General features: G+C 40.4%; 1 protein-coding gene across 2 annotated transcripts in view; it reads left to right on the forward strand.

Annotated features, from left to right (window-relative positions):
* The first annotated feature begins 6061 nt into the window (after positions 1 to 6061).
* LOC146712742 (putative C-type lectin domain family 20 member A) overlaps positions 6062 to 19007 on the forward strand; it is a 36210-nt gene continuing 23264 nt past the window's right edge. The window contains exons 1-3 of one of the 2 annotated variants that reach the window (XM_085444263.1): positions 6062 to 6085; positions 6443 to 6470; positions 6652 to 6694. In XM_085444263.1, coding sequence (XP_085300389.1) covers positions 6655 to 6694 — 40 coding nt within the window. In that variant the 5' untranslated portion in view covers positions 6062 to 6085; positions 6443 to 6470; positions 6652 to 6654. Of the gene's footprint in view, positions 6086 to 6442; positions 6471 to 6648; positions 6695 to 19007 lie in introns of both variants that reach the window. The other variant, XM_085444254.1, reaches the window with a different exon arrangement.

Below are 19007 nucleotides of genomic sequence, written 5' to 3' on the forward strand. Positions count from 1 at the left end.
AAAGGGAAACATCAAACTGCTGTAATGAGATAAACTAGTTGGGCTGAACACACTTATCTGTAGTTTGTCTCCATCCAGGATCATCAGAATATAATGAACATGTGTGAAGAGCCACAAAATGCTGCTGCCCTCTCAGCATGATGAGCTCCAGCCTTTGTTAGCAGGACAACAGGAAACATGAGACAACTTTCAGAGACAGTAACCAACTGTGGCCACAAGATGGCAGCAGCTGATCTGAGATCCTTTATTGGACAGAAGGACGCTGCTCTGTGACGTCATCAGAGAGACGGCCTTCACTTTGATAGGTCTGACGTCATGTCTGCACTGCCTGCCTTGTTTGTCCTGAGCACCTATATGTGAATGTAAGCAGAGAGAGCAACAGCACAGTGGATCAAAGCTGCAGATGATGATCACACACACCTCAAAGCTTTGAAAACCCACCTGAAGACTAACTGTGCTGACTGTTCTCCACGGTCACCAGACCTCAGACCCACTGAACATTTAAACTCTGAACTTATCCACCTTTTTAGCTCATGATTTAAACCTTTGACCACACATTTTAATCTAAAAATCAAGTCTTACTGTCCATTTACAGTTTGTTTTTTATGGTTATCGATCAGCCTTAATAAACACCTAGATTTAGATTTGTCTCCATGTCTCAGCATTTGGACCACTGCTTAACATGATCTGCGTCCCACAGCAGTGAAAGGTTAAGGGCCAGCCATAAGGGGTTCAGCATCCAGGGTAATGGTGACACTGAGACGGTCGATGGCGATGACAGAGACCGTGAAGGAGGCGTGAGCGGTGGGACGTGCAGGACAGCAGGGAAAGAAACGATAAAGAAGGAGAGCAAGAAGCCAACAACACATGAACTGAGGCAACAATGTCCCTATAGTAATCTTAACATTGCATTTGGGAATATTTCATGGTGCGTGGAACTTTCTGGGATGTTAGGTGACTGTGAGTGACAGAGAAAGGAGACCAAACAGAAAGGATGAGACCACACCAGTGAGTTACCAGTGATGGACATAAAGTGCTGATAGTGGCTGTAGGAGGGAAGAACAGGTCGCTGATGGAGAGCAGCAACATTAAAGAGTATAAAACAAACTCCATACGGACATGAGAAGTCATAAACGACACACCTGTAACTGCTTCAGAGATGCTATATCTGTATTATCCACGTAGCTCTAGTGCATCACAGCCACAGTCCTTCAACAATGTCACAGATATAGAGGTTGGAGAATATAGTGTAGATGCCTGTGAAGTATCATGAAGTCATTATAACCCAGGATATAGTGCAAGGATGTGCTCTGATGTCAGTACATTTCCTCCTTTATAGTTTTAAGATGAAATATTCAAATTCAAAACAAATATATGGTTCACTATTTCATTGACCTGCATGTGGAGAAATCTGTTGTTAAATCAGAACATATATCTGTACAGGACAGGCTGCGTTCAGACTCATATTACTGTGTATCATGTGTCACTGCATGGATATTTATTTATATGTTTATGTTTCTAACACATTTATCTTTATTCGCACATGAACATATTTATTTTATGTATTTTTTGTCTTTTAACTTCCACTTGTTTACACTGTAAAAACTAAATTCCAAATAGATGGTCTGTATGCAGCATCTTTTCTGCTCTACCTGAGCACACAACAGTGAATACTAAAATTATTTTTGGCTGTGTTACCACCAGTTGTTTTGCTGGTAACTCTAAGACTCCACTGACTGAAACTGGATGAGCAGACAAGATGGTGATGATCCAGAGCAGCTGGTTTCAAGAGATAAAGCCTGATCACATACTCTATGAAAACAAGGTGAGTTTAATATCACGAGTGATTTCGTTTTTCAAGGTATGGATCATATTTTAATAATGAACTGCTTATATTTCATCTGAAAGCAGTTAACTTCTTGTTAAATTCATTGATGCATAGGTAGTGTTTTTTGGGCACTTTTGAGATGAAATTATTTGCAGTGTCACAATAATGCTATGCTTTTTATTAAGGTTCAAGGGTTCTTCATTTGTCACATGCATAGTTATACAAGTATAACACACAGTGAAATGTAGCCTGACACGCTCCTCGACATGTGCAAAAATGGGGGGGTAGAGGAAGAACATTATATATATATTTATATATAGTATATATTAATAAGTGTTATAAAGTCATATAGTGTAGTATTAAGTGGACACAGCCCTGAAAAATAAAGGCATGAGACCATGTGTCCTTGGGGAGTAGAAAGCTGCAGACTCTCGCTCATGTTTGCCTGGGAAAATGTAGATAAGAGGGACCATCTCTAGTGGAAAGTTACTGAGACACTGTTGTTTAGACTAGAATGAGAGCTTCTGTAATGAGACTGTCAGGGGCACATCGCCATTTTGAGATCCGCGACAGCGTGTCATGCAGGACGCACCTCCCTTCTAGAAGTAATGTGAAAGAGAATAAAAGTGTGAAATGGTCTACTGAGCAGTGTTTTGTCTTCCATTGGATGCCTCTGAGGAATCAAAAGAACTTGGTGAAGTGTTGGTACTTAACAGCACACACATAACTCTACATGTATTATAGGAAAATTATTAATGATAATGCACAGTAGATCTGACCAAAGTCTACCTCTGTCCTTTCTTGCTGGTTTTCAGTGGTAGAAACAGTGTACACATCTATTAAAGTCATTTTTCACATTGGTTTGCTCAACATTAAACATTGTAGTTTTATTCGGGTTATTTTTAGCTTTGAAAACAACAAAAGAACATTTTTAAATTTCTCCTATCCTGTCTTGTCTGCTGGGATTTAGGAACTGTGTTCACAGGCCAAGGTTTTTGCTTGGAAAGTGACGGTGCTCTCATTTTCAAAGACTTCAGTATTATTAGGGCCATTATGGCCACATCCAAATCTTGGCAAATAATACAGAAAACAACAAAACAAAACAACAAAAAACCCTACTAAAACAACCAAGTGTCCAATAAAATGCCAGCTTTATGTAAGCTGCGTCAGACTCATTGACTATCTTTCCTCTAAACTTTCAGCTTTGTGGAGCTGCTGTCACACTGTGCCTGGGATTTCTGAGATGACCCTAATCTCATTGAAAAGCACAGAGTCGCTGCTTTCAGAAACCATTGAAAGGGTGTGGGGGGGCCACAGCCCCGTCCCCCAGGGCATGAAGCAGGTATGGAGGAGATCAAAACTCCAGACATCCAGAGGCCCCCAGAACACAAGAGACCAAGGAAGACTAACAGACTCCATAATCCTTCCTCACTTGTTCCTCCTAACAACTATGTCTGTTCCGAGAATGACGTCTGAGCTTGTTTGCTTTTTTTCATATTTGACAGCTTGATTTTCCTAATGGTTTGCATGTTGGTGAAGCAGAATCATTTTAGCGTAACCTTGCGTGTGTTTCTTTAATCACTGAGGCACGTCATTTACAGAATTCCTGGTTTTAAGAAAGCACAGGTATGGTCACATGGCCAAAAATACCATAATATTTAGTTTAGGGAGTGACACCACTTCCAGAACTACATGTAGTTGTTTTATTGTCAATAAAAGTCTTTGAAACATGAGCATTATAAAATGCCTTGAAATATGTTAAATAAAAGTGTAACACTTTGGTGCCACTGCAAAAACATTTGATGACTGTATTGACTCACAAAGCCTGTTGCCCCACAGGTTTTATAGAAAATATCTGCAAGTCCACTTGTTACCTTTTTGAAAATTACAGATACGCCTACTTGAAGATATCAAACATTTACATATACAAGGAGTGCAGAATGATTAGGCAAGTTGTATTTTTGAGGAATAATTTTATTATTGAACAACAACCATGTTCTCAATGAACCCAAAAAACTCATTAATATCAAAGCTGAATGTTTTTGGAAGTAGTTTTTAGTTTGTTTGTAGTTTTAGCTATTTTAGGGGGATATCTGTGTGTGCAGGTGACTATTACTGTGCATAATTATTAGGCAACTTAACAAAAAACAAATATATACCCATTTCAATTATTTATTTTTACCAGTGAAACCAATATAACATCTCCACATTCACAAATATACATTTCTGATATTCAAAAACAAAACAAAAACAAATCAGCGACCAATATAGCCACCTTTCTTTGCAAGGACACTCAAAAGCCTGTTACTAAAAAAAACCCTACTAAAACAACCAAGTGTCCAATAAAATGCCAGCTTTATGTAAGCTGCGTCAGACTCATTGACTATCTTTCCTCTAAACTTTCAGCTTTGTGGAGCTGCTGTCACACTATGCCTGGGATTTCTGAGATGACCCTAATCTCATTGAAAAGCACAGAGTCGCTGCTTTCAGAAACCATTGAAATTTTTTCAGGTGTTACAGACGTTTAAAGACAGTTGGATGATTCCTGTCTAAAGCCAGCGACTGGTTAGGATTTAGAGGCTTAAGCATTCCCATCCCTGAGATTTATTAACAACCTGTACAGTGCCCTGAATCATGGAGAACCATGCCTGAACTTATTTGCTTTTTTCCCTATTCAACAGCTTGATTTTCCTAATGGTTTGCATGCTGGTGAAGCAGAATCATCTTTGTGTAACCTTGCTTATGTTTCTTTAAGCATTGAGGCACGTCATTTACAGAATTCCTGGTTTTAAAGAAACAGGTATGGTCACATGGCCAAAAATACCACTATAATAAGTTTTGGTAGTGAACTACAAAGCTACATGTTGTTGTTTTTTGACTCTCTGTCTGACTTTCATCTTCTCCTGTGACACTATGCCTTGGATTTCTGAAATAACCCAAATCTTACTGAAAAGCACAGAGTTGCTGCTTTCAGTTTTTCAGGTTTTACAGATGTTGTTTCCTGTCTAAAGCCAGCGACTGGTTAGGATTTAGAGGCCTAAGCATTCCCATCCCTTAGGTTCACTAACAAACTGAATCATGGAGACACAGACTCCATAATCCTTTTTTTTTTTTTTCTTTTTTTCCCTGTCCCGTTTGGCTCTTTTGCCATCAGAATTATTGTCTAAAGGCAAAGAAAGATGCCCAACGGATTTACTTTACCAAATTGACCATCCCAGCCTTGCCATAATGGTCCATTTGATTCACCTTTTATTGTTTATTTTATTTTCACTTGCTGAATACGGGACAGACTTGACTGGAGGAAAGAAGGGGAGAAAGAAAGAGGGAAAGAGAAACAGCTGAGAAGAGGGACGGGGGAGAAGGGCAAAAAACAAAAACCAATAGAATGGGCAGAAAAAAAAAAAGAGAAAAAAAATGCATCTATCGATCACCTGGATCACCTGTTGAGAAAGAAAAAGGAAAACAAGCAGAAGAGAACAAGAGTAATAGAATAAACAACATCACGATGATATATGGGAATATGACAGTAAATACTAAATATTAAACATTATTGTGCAGCACATAAGATCAACAGAACACAGTGTGCTTTGAGGTAGGAGCCAAAAAGGGTGTAGTTTGTGGGTGTGATCACCCGTGTGTACACCTGTGAGCATGGACGCGCTTGTTTTTTTAAAAGGTTTCTTCATGTAATAATCTGCTAGAGCGTGTGGGGGGGCCACAGCCCCGTCCTCCAGGGCATGAAGCAGGTATGGAGGAGATCAAAACTCCAGACATCCAGAGGCCCCCAGAACACAAGAGACCAAGGAAGACTAACAGACTCCATAATCCTTCCTCACTTGTTCCTCCTAACAACTATGTCTGTTCCGAGAATGACGTCTGAGCTTATTTGCTTTTTTTCATATTTAACAGCTTGATTTTCCTAATGGTTTGCATGTTGGTGAAGCAGAATCATTTTAGCGTAACCTTGCGTGTGTTTCTTTAATCACTGAGGTGCCACTGCAAAAACATTTGATGACTGTTTTGACTCACAAAGCCTGTTGTCCCACAGGTTTTATAGAAAATATCTGCAAGTCCACTTGTTACCTTTTTGAAAATTACAGATACGCCTACTTGAAGATATCAAACATTTATGTATGTTTCTACAGAGACGTCACTCCCTTCTGGTTTCCTCATTTGACAGTAAAATATATGAAAAGACCAAATACAGACCTTCTTAAGAGCCAACTTCAGTCCACAGATGCAAAGATAAGCTGTCAGGTAAGTTATGCATCATTAATTATAAAATTATATTATTGTGTATTTTATATTCTAAACATTATTCTAAAACTTAGAAATGATCATTTAAACCATTTTAAAGACACGACAGATTTTACATGTTTAAAAAGTATTGGATATAATGTTTTTGGACATGCATATAAACTGTGTTTAAGGCACAGGTTAAAAACTGGTTAAGGACAAATCAAGGATGTGATCATGTACAAGTTGTATAGTTTTAATGTTTTATTTGGGAACAGAATGGTGTGTATGTGTGAGTTTGGTGATGGAGTTTTTTATTATGAATGAATTATGATTTTTTTATGAATTATGTCTATTTTTTATGTTTATGGACAACAGATGGAAATTAGCCCTTGGCTCTAATCTGGTATGTTTACATTCATGTAATTTTTTACATTTATGTTCATTAACATGCACTGTCCTAAATAAAGAAATTAAATTAAATATACTAAGAAACTTAGACTGCAGATAAGAAATCTTAAATAAACATCTTTGGTAATAAATATGGTACAATAATAATCATGATTATATCTGTTATACATAAGCAGAGAATGGAAGAAACCTGTTTACTGGTCATCCTGCTGCTCTCAGGTCAGTAATATTAATATCTTAAACATTTCAAATATATCCTATAAACACATTGAGACAGACTGATGTCATTTGGGTAATCAAATTACATGCACATTTTTAAAAAATGTATTTATTAACACATCAACCGCAAGCACCGGGAGAAATTCTTTACCTCCTAATACCACAATACCTGCATTAATTTTCAATTATGTTGGTTTTTTAAAATCATTAAATTTAGATTTTTTGAATGACTGTTTGCAGCTATTTCTATGGTAGCTATTGAACTAACTAGTTTTTAATGTTTAATGCTGATACATGGTCTGAAGAGCTTGGAATGCAAAGCATCTGGACTTCTTTGAGTTGCTTGAAGACGTTTCACATCTTATCCGAGAAGGTTCTTCAGTTCTAGGGTCAAATGATGGAGAGTCCCCAATTAAAGTCATAGGGGAGGGTCCCCCAAGGGGGTCGAGAACCCCCTATTGATCCTCTACCTAATCGCACGAGCCAAGGTGTGAAAACGGGTGTAGGTCACAATCAGCCAAGGTGAAGCCGCTGTCAAAACCTAGCCCCACCCTATCATGTAATTTCCTGAGGTCAAAAGGCCAAGGATGAGAGTGGGCGTTAAGGCATCTGGGAAAGGATCTCAAAACTGGATTATAGATGGCAGACAGTTGGTGTCTAATCTTCTTTTCTGTGACCCCCTTGGGGGACACTCCCTTAGGACTTAAATCTGGGACTCTCCCCCATTTGACTTTAGAACTGTAAGAAGCTTTTCGGATGAGAGGTGAAACGTCTTCAAGTAACTTAAAGAAGTCCAGACACTTTTCTTTCCAAGCTCCCTAAACTACGATGACCTTCACTTCTTTCCCTCCTCATTGTTGCATAAGCATTTCTTTTTTTAATTTATTACATAAAAAGCACCTTCACTAAGTTAGCTGACTGATTTCACTCTATAATTGATACAATGCTTATCCTGGACATTGACGAAGTAGGGTTCAGAACTAATAATACAAAGCTACACCAAACTTCACATACCTCTTATGTCAGTAGGTTGAACTAGCTCACCGTGTAGTCCTTGTGAACTGTGAGTGTCTATAGCGAAGGTGAACAACATTAAGGCTACATATGTTGGTCAGAGCTACTTACCGCATGTTTTTTCCTTAGTCCTGACTAAAAAGTTATGGTTGAAGATGCAGAGTTGGGTTTTACTCTTCTGCTTGTTGGTAAATGAGGACAGTGCCAATGTCCCTCCGTTCCTTCTGCTAACTGTGTTAGCATAGCAAGATAACTGTTAGCTAAATGTTACTTTTAGGTATTGCATTATCTTTTTTATTTCCTTAATTGTCAGTACTTGAAGGCAGCGGTTCTCAAACTTTTCACAATGAGTACCACCTCATAAAATATATGGCTCTTGAAGTACCACCCTTATGACTGACATTAAAGTACAGTAGTATAGGCCTATTTAACACCATATACAGTTTACATGAGACAATTTCATATCTTATATGAATGTTATCACTTGTCACATCTTCTTTATGGCAGTTAAAATAGATAATCATAAAAAGTGTACCGCATTAAAATATTCACAGCAGGTGGGATATCCGATCTTTAAGCGATGACGTGATTAAATCTTGTGAATCCTGCTTCCAGTTCCAAACTACTAAGTTTATTAAGGCTGTTGTGTTTTTAACATGTTTTAATGCCTTTTATCTTGTTCTCTTTAATCTGAACAAGACCCTAAAAAAAGCACAACATTATATACCAACTAGCCCAACTTCAGTAACCCTACAAACACCACTGCTGTTTAGTTTTCTGTCTTCACGTACGTTGTAATTTTTGCTGTGGTGGTTAAGCTCCAAGATTGTTGGCTTCATGACCCTCCTTCGTGGTTTGGGGACATCAAAGCTCAGTTTGCTCTTCGTGGCATTTCAGCTGATGACACATATTACATCGTGTGGTGGCCTCGCTGGATCCACTGTCCACTAAACTTTTCACAATGAGCACCAATGTGATAACCCTCCGTGACCCCACTGATTATCCCAGGGGCCTCCAACTCATGGATAGTGGCTGGGATCACAGCACTGCGGAAAAGGGCTCTTTTTATTTACCATCAGCATTTTGGCAGCGTTGCACAGCGTTGTCTGCCGCCTTGCAGTTTTAAGGTCCAGGGAAATGAGCCCACCAGTGCTCTGTAGCAGCTGTGACCACTTGCGGTAAGGAAAGGCTACTCTTCATAGAGCACCCGAGCTTGGGGAAATATTTTCTGGTAAACTCCAGCTCCCAGAAGAACCTCTCGTGTCATCTTTGCATAGCTCCACAATGGTATATTGTTAAATCTTAAAAAACTGATCAAAGATTTCCCCGTGTACCACTAGAGAGAGCCTAAGTACCACCAGTACTACGTGGACCACAGTTTGAGAACCACTGCTGCAAGGTAATCGGAGATGTTTTTTGTAAAGAGATAATATAAATATGAATGGTCTTTGGATCTATACACTACATATATTACTACAATTATGACCAAGGGGTTGAATGACACTGTATTCATTCAGAGTAAAGTAGCCTGGATCCTGTTCACGAACTTAAAAACTCGAGTCTGGATCAGTGTATCAGAGCATAATACTTAGTTTAATTTTTTTGTTGTTGCAAAAATTGGACTACAAGAAATTTCTCATTGTTATTGTTTTGAATATGAATGTTAACCAAGCAAGTATTGCAAATATTAAAATAAGAAACCCATAACAGTGGTATAGTATATGTACATATTAGAGTTTTAATAGTTTTCTTAGTCAAATCTACTATTCAGATATGCAGCACTACATATCGTTTTTGGCATTTGACATTTAAAAAATGGTATATTTTAATATTTTTTTAATATTAACAATGCAGTGTTGTTTATGGAAGCCTGTTTCCGGCACTAAAAAAAAAAAAAAACAAGTATCTATAACTCGAAATTTTGAGTTATTTTCTCAAAATTTTGAGTTATTTTCTCGAAATTTCGAGAAACATAACTCAAGATTTCAAAATTTTGAGTTAGCTCTGCCAATCAGTAATTTCCGAATGAAGTCACTCTCCTGTTACCCAGAAGCATATGCCACAGAGGAATGGGCACTGAAAACCGGATTGCAACAAATTGGCGCTTTTGCGAGTACGTTTGCTGATAGTAACACCATGTGATTCAGCTAATAACACAAGGATTTCATCATTTGTGAAGCCATGCTGAAAATACTCAGCAATCTGTGCATTATGACTGGATGTAATACTGGTAGCTTAGCTGTAGCATTTGTAGCTGAGGGCTTCAGTTTCCGGGTAATAGTGATGTGCGATACCACTGATTTTCTTTACGATCCGATACCAAGTAATATTCAGGGTGGTATCGACGATACTGATCCGATACCGATACTTTGTACAAAAACTTATTTTATTTATTGTATTTCAATTTATAGCATCATAATGATTACAGGACATCAGATTACGTGTTCTTATCACTTAATAATGCAGAGTTCATCATATAGAAATAAAAAAACTGAAGTTGTGCGCTATTTGAACACGTTGTCTACCTGCAGCACTAAAGGACTCCGTGAGAGACGTCTGTCTCGCCCTAGCAGCACCTGTCCCTCTCCTCCTCTTCAGTTCGTCTGAACATACGCTCGTCATATTCTGTGATATGTTTTACATTGAGGTGTTTGACAAGGTTAGTGATGTTGCCACAACCATACATGCCAACCCTCCCGATTTTTCCGGGAGAATCCCGAATTTCAGTGCCCCAACCGAAAATATCCCGGAGCCACCATTCTCCCGAATTTCTCCCGATTTTTCACCCAGACAACAAAATTGAAAAACCATATCGCAGAATTCATAGCGCGGCCGAGCCAATTCCAGTTTCCAACAATGGCGGCAGCTGCTTAGTTTTAATATTACTCTTATTTCTCTTTCTGGGTCGCAAAAAAAAAGAGTGTAGCTGTGTAAACTTCAAATATCTGAGCCGACCGACACATCGTCTTCAAACCCCCGCGGTCTTTCGCTACTCGGGTTAAACATGATATATAAGTCACTTTGATAACTTAAAAATGTAATTGTTTGGCTTTTTCAGTGTTTTACTTGTTCATGAGTAAATCGGTTTGGCTGAGATTAAAGTTATTAGATTAAATTAAATTAAATTTAACTTTATTAATCCCTCAGGAGGGTTCCTCTGGGTTTTCACACAGCTGAATAAACGTCAAACAGAAAACTAATTAGACAAAGTGTGAGCGCCCGGTTATATTTTAGATAGCAAGGAGCAGACAGCAGAGTTTCACTCCACCGAGGGAGCTCCACCCCCCCCAACAGCCCTTTTGAATGTCTCCCTATGGCCACAACACCTCACTTTTTTGTCACATGTATCGCAAACCACGTCTCAGCTTGTGGAGGTAAAATACGTCCGCACAGTTACGCTCAGCCATTGTTGTGAGTGCGCACACCAAGGGGCTGCGAGACATTTATACAGCCGTATTTTGCACGACTATGAAAGGCGGGAGAGGAGGTAGTTCCTTTGAATGCAGACAATCCGAATGTTATAGTTTCTTTCCACTGTGTTCCTGTTAATGATAAACTACAAATTTACTCTAAATGACTAAAATATCAATATTTTAATGTGAGAATCGATTCTAGAACATAAATGACTGGTATCGGAGGAATCGATATTTCAGGATCGATCCGCACATCACTACCGGGTAACAAGGAAATTACATCATTCACGTAGATTACTGATTGGCAGCGCTAACTTGAAATTTTAAGTTATTTTCTCAAAAGTTTGAGTTAATAAGTCGAAGTTTCGAGACTGATTAAATATAATGGGGTCGGCGGACGCGCCCGCGCGTCAAAATTAAGATGCAGCGCGTCAGAGTCTCCATTTCAACTTGGGTTGAAAGTGCGGACTTCAAACTATATACCATTTTTTGAATTATATGATAATAAAATGATAAAAAATACACGCAATGTTTTTTTCTGAACAAAACAGTGGTGTTTACAGCGGGAAGAACGGTAAAAACTGCGTTTTCTATGGACAGCGCTAGCAAACACTCTCCGCTTGTGAGTGAAAAAAGAAAAAGAAAAAACACCCCTTCCCCATTGGTGTTAGAGTTTACTATGTCAGCCAATCAAAAAAATGATAAGGCAACATGTGGCACTTGCTTGTTTAGGGAGAAGGGGAAGTTTTTAGGAGTGACACCGGCGACGGAAAGCGGGCGAGCGAAAGACAGAGAGAGAGAGCGAGTTTTCACATGTGAGACATTAGTGACGTTTAGCGTGTTTGGAGGCTGTAGTTAGTGTGTTGTGTAGTGCGACCGTGGCTCAGGGGGTTGGGAATCACATCTGTAACCGGAAGGTCGCCGGTTCGATCCCTGGCCTCTCTGTCCTGGTCGTTGTGTCCTTGGGCAAGACACTTTACCCTACTGGTGTTGGCCAGAGGGGCCGATGGCGCGATATGGCAGCCTCGCTTCTGTCAGTCTGCCCCAGGGCAGCTGTGGCTACAACTGTAGCTGCCTCCACCAGTGTATGAATGTGAGAGTGAATGAATAGTGGTATTGTAAAGCGCTTTGGGTGCCTTGAAAAGCGCTATATAAATCCAATCCATTATTGTGTTGTGTGTCAGTTAGACTGCTGAATTTCATATTTGCTCTAAAAAAGCCGTCAAAGGCAGATTCCAGTGTAAACTCTGATTCCACTTGGAAAACTGGACTGATGCACCTCCTGCAGTCAGACCTGCAGGGTTTAGGCCTGTGCTGTTCTCCTTTGTCTTATACTGAACACAAACTACATTTTTTGGACTTGCACAAATAATTTGTGTGCCTTCTTATTTGATGCAGCCCAGCTGATTGTTCTGGAAATAGATTTAAATGGTTATATAAAAAACTGAGGCCTTGGCTGCATTTGTAGGTCAATAGTACCAAATAACTTTGTTGTTTGCGAAACTTGTGCATAATTTTTAGAAATGTACAATTTCTATTTGCACTTCAAGTTATGCAAATGATTCGTTAAACAAGTTTGTTGGTTTTACAGTAAAAATGTAACTTTTTTCTACCTGGATTTTGAATTTTTTGTCTGAATTTAGATCAACTGTGCTAATATAGTATACCAAAATGAAAAAATAACTCAAATTTCAGATATTTGAGGTTGTGCTGAAAATACTGATACCAAACACGGCCAAAAAAACATATTTTAAAGGTGAAATATAGAGGTAAAATCAAAAGTAGTCAAAAAGTAGCCAATTATACCCTGGACCCCAGAGGGTTAAGCTGTTAAATTTACTAGTACTCAACAACTGAGGCAATCGTTTGCGTTAATATTGATATGTTGTGTGAGATGTTTTTTGAGCATTAATCTCTAGATCTTTGAATTTTGGACAATTAAGAAAGATTACAACAACTGGGAACTATTACTTACATCTTACTACACTTTTGAGAAATTGAAATTCTGTTGGATATGTTGACCAACAATGTACATGGCTATTTGATCTCTGTCCCCATGTATGTTGTAATGTTGTAAAGTTCGTTCTGCAAAATCTCTGTACATCACCAATTAAAACTATATATATATATATATATATATGTATATATATATGTATATATATATATATATATATATATTAGGGGTGCAACGGTGCACAAAATTCACGGTTCGGTTCGGTTCGATACTTTGGTGTCACGGTTCGATAATTTTTCGATACAAAAAAAAATGTTCATGCCTTTTTAATTTGTCATTTATTAAAATTATAAATATATATTTTAACACAAAAGTACAGTTTTTAAATTTAACCCTAACCCTTGTGCGTCTTTTTTATTTTGACAGCGAATACGCACCTGCTGACCACTTATGTGCAGCCCTGGTTATTTAGCTCGTCATATTGCAGCCACAGAAATTCTTTTGTCCATGAAACCATAAAGCTGCACTTTCTTTTTGCCTTATAGTCTGATTTGTCATAACTTCTCCGTTTTGTGGTAAGCTTTTCTTTGGCTGTCACTTCTTCACCCTGACCTGTCTTATTTGGCTCAGCAGAACTAAAATATATATCTGTCTGTGAAGGTTCTCAATCATCCAGGTCATCGTAGTGAAATATATATCCTGCCGCACTCACATAAGCTCAGTGATTCTCTGCGCGATCAGATTTCACTTGTCATGTTTGCATAGTAAGCTAACAATTAATAAGACGATGTCAGAGGAATTGGTGCACAAATTATCATCACTCACAGATCAGTGCTGTCGCTCTATACACAGTTTGCGCGATTGCAAAGTGAAAGCAAAAAAACAAGCGCAAATTCAAACACGATTTCAATATGTCACATATTGACAGTGGCTCACCCAATGACATAATTACCCAGCTACATTTCTGAAAGAATGCAAAAGCATTGACATATATTTTTCCTTCCTACAATAGCCCGACAGGCAGGGCAGAGATAGCCCCGGGACGTCGGGCTAGCGATATTGCGAGCCCTGTATCTGATTGAGGAATCACTCATCTTTGGAAAAGAGAGTTTATTACAGAGAAATGTCTCTTTCCAAAATAAAAGCTATACTATCCGCTTCTTCTGGGCTATATTCTCAGCAGCATATTAAACATATCAGGTCTCCATAAGGAGAATCCTGTGCTAACAGCTGTCTAAATGACTCGGCTAAAGTTTGTAGCATGCATGCTTGTTGTTTTTGTCTTTGCACTAGGATGATGTCGGTGTAAATGTGCAGTCATATTCGTTGTGTTCCCACTAGTGCTTTCAGGTTAATCTCGTTGAAATAACCTTAACGCCACAACACGGCAAATCTCCGTTAACGAGCTACCCCTGATCGCCCCGTGCATGGGGCTAGACGGCCAACACGTTAACGAGCTACCTGCGCTAACACACTAGTTCCCACCCATGTAATTGAGCATTGCATGGCACATCCAACATACTGTTTTACTTTAGTCCATGACTCGCTTACCTTCAGGGTCATACGTCACATGAAAACCAAAATAATTCCAAACGCCAGATCTGAATGAGGGTGGGGAGGTCCACTTCTGTCTCGCTAGCTTGCCCTGCGCTCTTCCTTCTGACCATGCTGTCTGTGTTGAGCGCTCAGTGAATCTGCGTTCGACTACTCCGCCTAGGCTGCACTCTCGAGCCTAGGCGGAGTAGTCAAATGCAGATTCACTGAGCGCTCAACACAGACAGCATCGTCAGAAGGAAAGTTGATAAAATAAATTACAAATTTTGTATTGTTCTTTTTTTTCTCTCCCCTTTGGTTTTCTTTCTTTCTCTCCCCCTCTTTCTTTCATTCTTTCCCCCTGTCCTATCCCACAGTCATGTCTGTCCCGTTTGCAACTGAAAATAAAATAAATTCATAATTATAATAAAGGTCAATCAAATGGACCAATATGATGATCCACTTGGTAAAATAAATCCTCTTGGCATCTTTCTTGGCCTCAAGACAACAATTCTGATGGCTATAGATCCAAACGGGACACAAAAAAAAAAAAAAAAAAAAAAAATTGAAAAAAATTGTATTGTTCGATACATATGCGTACCGAACCGAAAGCACTGTATCGAACGGTTCAATATCGATACGAATATCGTTGCACCCCTAATATATATATATATATATATATATATATATATATATATATATATATATGTGACCTCTGTGTAGTGTCCTCTCTGGTCTGCATTCACAACAAAAAGGCAATGGTTAGAATGCTCTCTTTTTAATGTCGTGGGCAATCAGCACAAAACCTCGCAGGAATCCTCCATTATTCTGAGGATTACATTTCCACTTGCAATGTGATCGTATAGTAGTAAATTTATACAACCAAAATAGAAAAACTTCAACACCATTAACATTGCATGTTAAGTTTCCCAAATGAAAGGAATATAGAAATATATTTTAAATCTGTACATGAAACAATGTAAATTCTAAACAGTGTGGCACAGTCACATACCTGCATTCACAACAAAAAGGCAATGGTTAGAATGCTCTCTTTTTAATGTCGTGGGCAATCAGCACAAAACCTAAATGGGAAAGCGACAACAGAGTTAGCTAACTATGCTCCCATTTTGTTTCCTCTCCTCCCAATAAAGAAATCTCACATAAACGTGCACTCAGTTCAACATAAAGACTGGTGAAATGACCCGCAACGAATGATGTATAAACAACAAAAATAATCGGGTCAGACTGTATTACTTTAACAGCCTGCGATATGATTTTTCCTCCCCACGACATTTGCGCATTCCTTACCTCGCAGGAATCCTCCATTGTTCTGAGGATTACCCAGAATCCCTTGCCCTTTGTGAATATTGCAGGGTGACTTTTTCGACAGTAGGTGGCGCCAATGTCCCATTTAGCGGGATTTAACTTCAACTCTATTTAACTATGTTACACACACCCCTCCTAAATCCTGCTAAATTGGGGCATGACAACAGAAAAACAGAAACTTCCAATGCATAAAACATAACAGTGTGACCGTGGGAGCACAATATAGTTCAAGTCAGTTAAAAAAACTTTCCATATGGAATAAGGCAAGCAAGAGAGGGGCCAATTCCCCTGCCAACCCAGATATGAAAGATGCCGTATACACCTCCCATGATGTGAACATTGCTCCACGCAGGTATTGCCCAAAACGTTCTGAGTAACAGCACATTTGCAAAATAGCTAGTAATCTATCCTGAAAACATATTTCGCACAAATGAAAACAAGGAGTCAACTGTCGACACTGAATCATCAACCTGTTGTTCATTGATCTCACAAATGAGACGTGTTGGAGGTTTCACAGGTCTACCTGATCTAGTACAAAGAGGTGGTGGCTGTGTACGCACTACACGGTCCTCTGCACTCAGTCGTGTGTCAGTCACAAGATCAGGGGAAACGACATGTGGAGCATCTCCCGCCAGAAGCTGCGAGGAGGCACTCTGGGACACAACAGATTCAATAGAGGGGGCAGGGGAGGGCAACCGGGAAACCAAAGGGTCACACACAGCAGGCGGGGCCACAGTCGATTCTGCCTCAGAGGTTGGGATGCTGAAAGCCGCACCAAGAGAACAACCAGGTTGACCAACCGCAGAGTCCCTGTCACTTGCTTGGTCCATCTGCATGAGCCAGCGAACCGTCTTCGTCTCACCATCCTGCACATCACCTGGAAGTTCTGGTTCACCTTGTCCACTATCCGCAACCGAGGGGCAGGTCGACACTGGTATGCACTCGTTTCCTGCAGGAATGAAACTCACAGGAAGTAGTAGGTTTCGGTGAACAACTTTTTCCTTGAGTGTCACAGGGTCTCTGATGTGGTACACATTGATGTCAGGTTTCACAGACGCCACCTCAAAAACTGTGGATTCCCATTTGTCAGCGATCTTCCTCTTTCCTCTCTCACCACGATTAGCAAGCAAGACTCTGTCACCGACTGAGAGGGGCGCACCCTTAGCCTTGCGGTCATAATTCTTCGCCTGGCGAGCCTGGGCAATACGGCTGTTCTGCCTGGCAATGCGGGCAGCCTCAGACAGGTCACGCTTCAAATGGGTGACAAATTCACCGTGGTCAACAACGGCACCATCAGGGAGAACATGCTGGAAAACAACATCAACAGGCAGACGAGGAATTCTCCCAAATAAGAGAAAAAAAGGTGCGAAACCTGTTGTTTCATGCTCAGTGCAATTGTAGCAGAACGTCAACATCTGAAGCATTTGCGGCTACCTGGCTTTGGATTGAGGGGGCAAAGCCTGTATCATGTTTCCCAAGGTCCTGTTGTATCGCTCAACAATACCATTCCCCATCGGGTGGTAAGGAGTGGTGTGTGATTTCTGGATGCCAGCCATGTCCAGGAGCTCCTTAATGAGTTGACTCTCAAAGTTGGCTCCTTGATCAGAGTGTATACGTCTGGGAAAGCCGTACACACAGAAAAAGTCATTCCACAGGCGGCGAGCAACCTGCTTGGCAGACTGATTCTTACAAGGGAATGCATGCGCTAATTTGGAAAAATGGTCTGTGACAACCAAAACATCAACGCACTTCTTGTCAGTCTGTTCAGCAGTCCAGAAGTCGATGCAGACTAGCTCCATCGGTTCAGTGGTACAAATGCTCTCCAGTGTGGCACGGTCATTCGGCTCCGGGGTTTTCCCAACCACACAACGAAAACAGCTTTTGACATGATTGACGATGTCACGCTCCATCCCTGTCCAAAAGAATCTCTGCCTTGCAAGAGACAGGGTGCGGACTTGGCCCTGATGACCCGCCGTATCATGGATGCCTCGGAGAACTTCAGTCTTCAGAGTGTCTGGGACAACAAACTGGTAAATCGTCATGTTCATGTTCCTGTCTTTCTTCACCTTATACAACATACCATCTTTAATCAAGAGCCTGGACCAATGTCTGAGTAATTTCATCACACCACGGGACTCGCCAGCACATTCACGCCTGGTGGGCCTCTTGTGACGCCGGACAAAAAAGGAAACTCTGCCCAAAACCTCATCTTGTTCCTGCAGGTTAGCGAGTTCACTTCTCGGCGTACAGGCAGGACGGGCAATAGTTGGGACCTGAGGGATATCAGATCCCACACCCCTCACATGGCTGATACCACCAGTGTCATGCGCAGCCAACACAGCAGAAACATCCTGTGACGAGAGAGAACCTCGAGGGTTAGCTAGGATAGTTGTAGCTCCTTCCTCAGACTGGTCCACAACCAACTGGCAGTTTGCAGCACACCGAAACATATCCTGCACAGTCCCATCCACCAGACCGTGCATTTGGTTCAATAGGGCAGCATAAGGTTCAGTGACTAGCCTGTGGCCTATGCATGACTGGACAAATGGCTCTCTACTCAATGCATCTGCTACAACATTTTTGGTGCCAGGGACATACTTCAGTTCAAAACTGTATGCTGCAAGCTTTGAAACCCATCGTTGCTCACATGCATCTAACCTAGGCTTGGTTAAGATGTATGTTAGCGGGTTATTGTCCGTCCACACTGTGAAGTGGCTCCCTTTCAGCCAATGGCTAAACTTGTCACAGACTGCCCATTTCAGAGCAAGCAACTCCAAACGATGCGCTGGATAGTTTAGCTGAGAGTGTGACAAGGTCTTACTGGCGAATGCCACTGGTCTGGCGATGCTACCATCAGGGGGCAACTGTGAGAGGACGGCTCCAAGGCCATCAAAGGAAGCATCAACTGCAAGGAGAAAGGGCGCAGTAAAATCTGGATGGGCTAATGTGACACTATGCACAAGTTCATGTTTTAGAGCCTTGAATGCTTCCCTGCACTCATCAGTCCAGTCAGCCGGAGACAGCTTCACGTGGCCCCTTTTAAATTTAGGCTTACGGCCTCTACCTCTCTTGC

Source organism: Copadichromis virginalis, linkage group LG3, assembly GCF_057382275.1.
Source record: "Copadichromis virginalis isolate Kocher_CV1m ecotype Utaka linkage group LG3, C_Virginalis_male_GT1.1, whole genome shotgun sequence".
Taxonomy (NCBI): Eukaryota; Metazoa; Chordata; class Actinopteri; order Cichliformes; family Cichlidae; genus Copadichromis; species Copadichromis virginalis.